The sequence below is a fragment of the Octodon degus genome, unplaced genomic scaffold (genome assembly GCF_000260255.1).
Source record: "Octodon degus isolate 3935 unplaced genomic scaffold, OctDeg1.0 scaffold00008, whole genome shotgun sequence".
NCBI classification, from domain to species: domain Eukaryota; kingdom Metazoa; phylum Chordata; class Mammalia; order Rodentia; family Octodontidae; genus Octodon; species Octodon degus.
In genome coordinates this window covers 11,228,404-11,236,367 of record NW_004524584.1, presented here as the reverse complement: position 1 = coordinate 11,236,367, position 7,964 = coordinate 11,228,404, and the positions used below count along the sequence as shown (strand labels likewise).

Here is a 7,964-nt window from a genome sequence, read left to right as displayed (position 1 = left end):
CTAGGAGTGCAATGAAGTCCTATATATGAAAATGAATGAATGTATCATATTAATAGTAAATAAATAATGGAATAATTACCTCAAGAGATACAGAAAACACTTTCGCAAAATCTAACTCTTTCGGGATAAAAGCACTCATCAGATAAGAGACAGAAAATGTCCACACTTAATACCCTAATGGTGAAAGCCTGAATGCTTTCATCCTAAGATCAAGGAAAAAGACAAAGATGTCAGCTGTTACCACTCAGTGCTAACCATGAAGAAAATGAGAAAGAAAAGCCACAGAACTGGTGAAAGTATTTCTAAATCATGGTTTTGCTTTTTTCTAAAAATGTATTTGGTTGTTGCAGAGTCTCACTACACAGCTTGCACTCTTGGTGATCTTGCTTTCAGCCTCCTCAGTGCTGGGATTACAGGCATATGCCACCACGCCTAGACTCTGGCCAGCTCAGTTTGCTCTTGGAGTGGGGCTGGAGTGGCATGTGGAGGGAAGGGGACATTGAACTGCAGTCCCTGTGCTTGCCTAAGTTTGCCTAAGCAGCTTTAGGCCACTAAGCTATCTCACCAGCCCCTCTAAATCATGTTTTCAATAATAAATTTATATCTAAAATAAAGAAGACAGAGCCAGGAACGGTGGTGCATGCCTGTAATCCCAGCACTCAGGAAGGTGAGGCAGGACCATTTCCAGCATGAAGCAAGCACAGACAACACAAAGCCTGTTTCAAAAAAAAAGAAAAAAAAAATCTTCCAAAGAAAATATATGAATCAATAACAACAAGCTTACAAAGAGAATGTAGTTCAGTGGTATGGTACTTGCCTAACAAGTGCAAGCCCCTCAGTTTGGCCCCCAGCACCACTTTAAAAGAAAAAATATTTACCATCACTAATTATTAGGAAAATGCAAATCAAAAACATAATGAACTATTACTTCACACCCACTATGATTACTATTTCAAAAATAACATCAACAAGGATGTGGGAAAATTAAAGCTCTCTGACAATGCTGGTAGGAAATGGCACAATTACTTTTTGTAAGTTGAACAATTTCTCAAAATGCTGAAGTTACCACCTGAGGCCTAACTTCACACTTAAGTTTCAAGACACTAAAAACAAATCCATACCAACACATACACATGCATGTTCATTCCCAACAGTATCATACAAAATGGCCAACAAGTACAAATCACAATTTCCATCACTGGTTAAGCAGGAGGATCACTGTGAATTCAAAGCCAGCCTGGACTCTAGCCAGCCTGAATTACAGTGAGACCTCATCTCAACTCATGTAAATACCCACTCAATGATATGTAGTCATAAAATGAAGCATTAATACATGGAAGCATTAATACATGCCAGAGAACTGATGAGCCTGGGAAACACCATGATAAGTAAAAAAACAAAAACAAATTTTAAAAAGTCACAAAAGACCACACATACGAAGTGTTCCCAACAGATGAATCCACAGACAATAAAGTGTGAATTTTAAATTTTAAAAATTACAGTGAAACACAGATTGCCACTAACGCTTCCAAGACCCTGCCTCTCACTCTGAACACACTTATCCCGATCTTCCTGCTCTCTTAAGCAGTTCCAGAAGCCCTTTCCGATGACTTTCTTTAGGTGCAGTCATGTGGCTACTGTGATGTTTTCAATCAAGTCGAACAGTTACCCTTCATGGTTACTTTGAGTTTGGGAAGAGCCAGAAGTCATACAGCACCGGATGTGGTGAGTGGATGAGAACATACCGTATTGTTTTTATTTGACAGAAATTGCCAAACGCATTTTAAATTGATCAGGACATTGAGGTAGCCATGAAAAGGCACTCCAGAAAGGATTCTCCAAACTTCTTCAGAAAGTACAAGAACAGTGGTTATGCCAGTGTGTGTGGAGAGGGAGGTATTTTGAGGGGATTAACAGTAACGTGTCTCTTAATTTACTTTAATTTTTAACTTAAATATTCAGCATTTTTTAAAGCACACCATATACAAGATGTAATAGCTACTAAAGCTATGCAGATGAGGGGTGAGAAGTAAGAATGGTTTTCTTTTTATAGTGATGAAAATGCTCTAGGATTAGTGGTAATGGCTGCATAACTGTGAGTATACTAAAAACCAGGGAACTGCACAATTTATAAAGAAATTTTATAGTGCGTAAACTATACCAATAAATTTAATTTTTAAAAAAGACTATACACACACACACACACACACACACATATATATACATCATACCTATAACTATATACATATACATATATACATACATTTATCTTGTGTGAGAAGGTTGAAAAGCCAGGTCTGGTGGCTCATGCCTATAAGCCCAGCACTTGGGAAGCTGAAGCAGGAGGATCACTGTGAATTCAAAGCCAGCCTGGACTATAGCCAGCCTGAAGTATATAGTGAGACCTTGTCTCAAAAACAAAACAAAACGAAAAAGAATAAAGAATAAATATATACACACACACTAGTAAAAGAAGCAAAAAAGGAGACTCTAACTCCAATGACTAAAAAATAATTTTTCCACAGGTTGCTTATTAGTTGCAGGAGGTTACAATACAAATGCTATCTACAGAGCAGACACTCAGGAAGACTTGGATCAAATGATCAAATTAACATCACCATCATCTGTCTTCAGACACGACACTGCGAAAGCACATCACCACCTCTACAGTATTCTCACTGAAAATTGATAACCTGAATCTAGCTATGAAGAAACAGGAGGCTAATCAAAAGTAAAGAAGAGGGCCGGCCAGAAGGCTCAGCAGACTAAAGCGCCTGCTTTGGCAGGGCGCATCAGCGGAGTTCTCCCAGGTGTGCCGCGCTGGCCCCACCCCTGGGGCGCACTGAGACAGCAACTGAGACTGGGTGCAGTGGAATTCCAGCACTGGGGAGCCTGGTAACAGGAGAAAAACTACAAGTCCGATCTACATAGTGAGACCCTGTGCACCCTTATAGACCCTATCTTAAATTCATTAAAAAAATAATAAAAAATAAAGGATATTCTATTAAAAAAACAAAGAGTAAGGCCAGGGGTACAGCTTCAGTGTAGAATAAATGCTCAGCACGCATGCTCATCTGGGTTCAATCTCTAGCACCTAACATACACTCACATACAAGAGACAAGGTAACATACAGAGTACACAGAACAGCTGGAGAAACCAAGTAAGATCACACAAGGATATCCCCAAGCACTGACCAGAGCCTTTAGACTAGTGGCCAAGAACCATCCACACCCATCATAAGCTGGAAGCAACAGTCACAATTCAAAGAAGCAGGTCTTAAAACTTCTAGGAGGTGGACAGAAGTTATTTATCTCTTTTTCAAAGGGATACAAGGGCCTATCCTCAGCAAAAATAATCTCTTTAGTCTATAAAGTAAGCCCTAAGTTGAAGATTTGCTGAAGTGAACGAAACTGTAAAACACATAAAAAGAACAAATTATGTAGTCCTCAACTCTTGAATTTTGTGTGTGTGTGTGTGTGGTTTTTTTTTTTTTTCAGACAGTCTCATTACGTAGTTCAGGCTGGCCTCAAACACCTCCAGCCTTCAGATTCCCAGGGCCAGGATGACATGTGCCTCCATACCTGGCTCAGCCCCTGAAATTTTAAATCTATGATACCCTGAAGCTAGAAAGCGATCAGATATCTAACCAAAAAGTCTTATTTACAGAGTAGTTAAATTTAATATACAAAAGTGTGCTCAAGAAAAACTAGGACACCTATAATGACCAACAAAACTGAGATGTCAATGGAGGAAGAATGGGGAACAATAAAAAGAATCAAGATGCAGACACTCCTCGGAGCTGGAGTGGTGCTCGTGTCCTTAATTTTTGTATTCTAGAGGCAGAGCCGGGGGATCAAAAGTTTAAGCCCAACAGACAATACAGTGACTTAGTGAGATGACCATCAACACAGGGGATAGAGTTCAGCTCAAAGGCCCTACGTTCATCTGTGGTGCTGCCCCCACAACACACTCAAACGCATCCCTTAGTACTATCTTAGGAGACAGATTAGAGAGCCAAATGGATCAACACGGATACAATTTTGTTTAATTTCTAGTCCATTAAACACACTTCTTCATTAATTATGTTATTTTTCTTGGTCATCTAAACTCTGGTTCAATTTATGTTTTCTCTACAATAAATATACCAGTGAGAAATAGAGTGAACCAAGCCATTGCAAAGTTTATCCTAAAAGGCACTGAAGCCACAGTTCACAGGTACTCCTTTGAATACTGCTACTAACCCATTTCCCTTCTCCAGGCACAAATTCTTAGATAATCTGGAGCCCTGGCCCAGCTAGTCTGTATATGAACAATAATGCCTGGTCCATTTTTCCAGGAAGAGACCAGTGATTTCATCAAATTTCTTAAGGACACCCAAACAAGCTGAAAAACATTTCTCTAAAAACAATTCTTGTTAACTTCATTCCCTTGAGTACAATTACAATCTATTTCCTAATAATTCCCAATCTCCACCTCCATTTCAAATTTCTATTAACCAAACTTTCTATTAAATACTGGGGATTGAACTCAAGGAATCTTCATGCCAAGGTATATTCCCACACTTTTTATTTTTTGAGAGGTCTCGTTAATTTCTAAATTGCATATGCTGGCCTCAAACTTGTCACCCTCCTGCCTCTGCCTCACTTTGCTGGGATCAAGTAGGTGAATTCCACCACACCTGGCTCAGCACCAACTTATGGACAACTCCCTGTTGTACATCTCCTAATACCTGCAATTTAACATATCTAAAACAGACCTCACCATCTTTCCAACCTTATACGTTCTTCCTCTTAGGTCTTCCTATTTAAGGCCAGCATTACCATTCATTCAGTTTCTCAAAGGGAAAAGGGAGCTGAATGTGACTTCACCTTCCAATCACAAAACCCTAAGATCCTACTATCCTATATTATTTCATTCCTTCCGAACTGCAACAACCTTAAACAAGTCACCATCTTGTTTTAACTGGATTGTGGCAGTTTTCTTTTAAACTGCTTTCCCATCTCCAGTGTGGATATCCTGCAAACTACTCCAGGACATGTTTTCTCTAAAACAAATTTTATGTACTCATAGGCAGGCCCTTTCTTATGCCACACAGTGCTCCACAAACACTAAGCTACTTGAAGTGCCATCACACAGCAGTGCCTTACTCTGATCTCTCAGCCTTTGTAGAAACACCACCTATGTCCAGAACCAACTACGCTACCAAAACTAACCCCTAGACATCTTGTAGGTCTCTAATAAAGGGTTTTCCTAATCCTGCCCCTCTACCCATCATCCCTATGGAGACCTACTTAAGTAGACATGTAATTCTGTAACAGCATCACGGCTTATCACCATCATACTATCAACAAATATAAAAATGTGTTTGCAGTACCTACCTCCATATTAAGATGTATCTTGAAATGAGGAATATAAATTATCCATCTATACTGCCAGCACTTAGAAATCTACCTAACACTACAACAGAAGCGTTCAAACACTGTATTTTTAAGTGTTGTAAATGAATGAAATGTATTTCACAAGCAATTAAACATGTCTAACGAAGAACACTACCTACATGTTGTAGTATATGAAAACACACTAAAAAATTATTTTTGAATAGCTACCACTTTTTGAAAAGCCTTATTTCTGACAGTTAAAACACTAAAGCGTGTAAATTCGAAGTATAACCAATTCAAATACCTGCTGAAAAGATGTCCATTGCTCTTTTCAACTCTCCTCTTGTTCTCTGATTACTATTTAAGTCTACAAGGGGAGTTGAAGGATCTCTCATGTATTCTAACTCAGTGGCAAACATGCCACCATCAACAAAACGTTCAGGAGCAATATAGCAAGTCCTTCTCCGTGAGGTATCAAAGAAATAGTTGAAATCTGCAGGGTTGTCCTCTGGAAGGTAAGTAGGTTTAAAACTGGCAAAATCAGTTAGAAGAACCCAGTTCCAACTGGTGACCATCACATTCTCAGTCTTGATATCCCCATGCCGGACTCCAGATTTGTGTGCTTGGTCCACCGCTGTCAGGATCTGGAATGCGATCCAGCGCTTCTCAATGTTATTTAAGAATGGACGAGTACTAATGCGGTCATAGAGGTTATCTCGAACATATTGCCTAAACAGCATCGCTGCTTTCTCAGATGCTTTCTCTGCTGCTTTCTGGAAAGGCAGACAATTCTGGGCAGAATGAAGTCTGATTTTCAGTTCCTCCAGCTCTTGTTTATAGCTGGTTAAAGGTAGAGTAGGATCCTGAATTGCAAAGACCTTCACAACCACCAGGCCTTCGCGATGCTTTGCACGAGCAACTTTAAAAAACCGGGTACTCCCTAGGCTTTTATCATACTCAAAGTCGTGGATGTCTGAGAAATAGCTCTCCACAGAAAGGATCTGGGAAGGAGCAATGCCAGCAAGCTGATTTCCCATTATGGCAAGTACTTCTGGGTCAATATATTAGGCTACAGCACCTGCTTAAAAGAAAGAAAACAAGAAGGGAAGAAAAAACAATGAAGCAATGATACACCATTATTCAGACTTCCCAATATGGGAGGCGCCATATTTGTTTGACACTGAGAACATGGTACCTAGCCTTCTGAGCCGAATCGAAACTACAGACATTCATCTAAATAGACACTGTGATTTTTTATCTTAAAAGATCTGTGTTACTTCATATTTTCTTTTCCAAGAGCTAAACTACATATAAGTCCCTTAGACATTAAATTGAAAACATGGGAATGAGTACTTAGATTTCTGGTTTTAAAATATTAATGTGGGACTATGCAGATGGCTCAGCAGGCTAAGTGCCTGCCTTTGCAAGGGCAAGGTCCCGAGTTCCACCCCCAGTACAGCAAAAATAAATAAAAGTAAAATATTAATGAGTCATGACAATGTACTCAGCACAATGCCCAAGATTACAAGGATCAAAAAAGCATTATATGACAAAGTCCTTCTTAGACTAGGTAGTTTTCTTGGAGTTAAAGCAAGTTTATTATATATTTAAAAAAAGAAAGTCTGACCTAATACAAATAGGTCACTTTACTGCTAAAAGGATCAAGCTAAGATCCACAAAATCATTATCTCCTGACCCCTGTGTGATGCTCCCTGGAATTTCTGAGCGTAAACCCACCTATATAGAACAAGGTACAAACTCCTGGTTCACAAATGGAAGAAACTGTGTCACAGATAAGGAAAAGCCAAGCGACAGAGACGCCAAGCGACACAGGGTCTTCCCGATCCAGGTTCTACAGAAAATAAAAGTCCCCTCACCACCTCCCACACACCCCACGCGACCCCGACCCCACCCCCATGGCTCTGCCCCAAGTAAACCTTTACCCCAGGCCTCTGGAAACGTTCAAAACTCGCTCGGGAGTTCACAGCGCGGTCATGACCGAACACATCAAGATCTAGCAGGGAAAGGTGCCTCTACGCGGGTCTTCCTTCAATGCAGGAGGTGAGAAGTTGAAGGAAAGCATAGAAACGTCCCAAGCTCGAGGAACTCGGGATCCGCAGCACAGACACGAGGCCGGTCCGACGGGCGGCTGCAGACACGCAGGTAGCTGCCCCGCCAGCCTCCCCGGAGGGCCGCGCGTTCCCGGCTCTCGGCTTCCTCGCGCACGGGTCGCTGGCCCCCGCAATGGCTTCCTCCAGGGCTTCACCACCCGGCCGAGAGGAAAAGCACTGCAAAACGTGGAGAGCACCAGCTTCACCAAAACATTACTTCACCTACTTCTGCGGCACCAAACACTGAACTCCCGGGAAAGTGCGCGGTCTGACCTCACTTCCGGCCGGGGAGCGGAAGTGGCGGGTGAGATTTGAGGAAGACCGCGAGGCGAACGCTGGTTGCTAGGAAACGAGGCCGCGGCGTGGCGCCTCCCCGGAAGACAGAAGAGAAAACGTTTTCGAAGCCCTCCCAAATCCTGACAACCGCCCCACAATCTGTTCATACCTCGCTGTACACCAGTTGGAAGTTTAAGA

General features: G+C 41.3%; 1 protein-coding gene across 2 annotated transcripts in view; it reads right to left on the bottom strand.

Annotated features, from left to right (window-relative positions):
* Pik3r4 (phosphoinositide-3-kinase regulatory subunit 4) overlaps positions 1-7,753 on the bottom strand; it is a 73,126-nt gene extending 65,373 nt beyond the window's left edge. For both annotated transcript variants that reach the window (XM_004625027.2, XM_023705283.1), the window contains exons 1-2: positions 7,323-7,753; positions 5,684-6,457 (exon numbers count right to left, since the gene is read on the bottom strand). In XM_004625027.2, the coding sequence (XP_004625084.1) occupies positions 5,684-6,416 (733 nt within the window). In that variant the 5' untranslated portion in view covers positions 6,417-6,457; positions 7,323-7,753. The remainder of the gene's footprint in view (positions 1-5,683; positions 6,458-7,322) is intronic.
* Between the last annotated feature and the right edge of the window lie 211 nt (positions 7,754-7,964).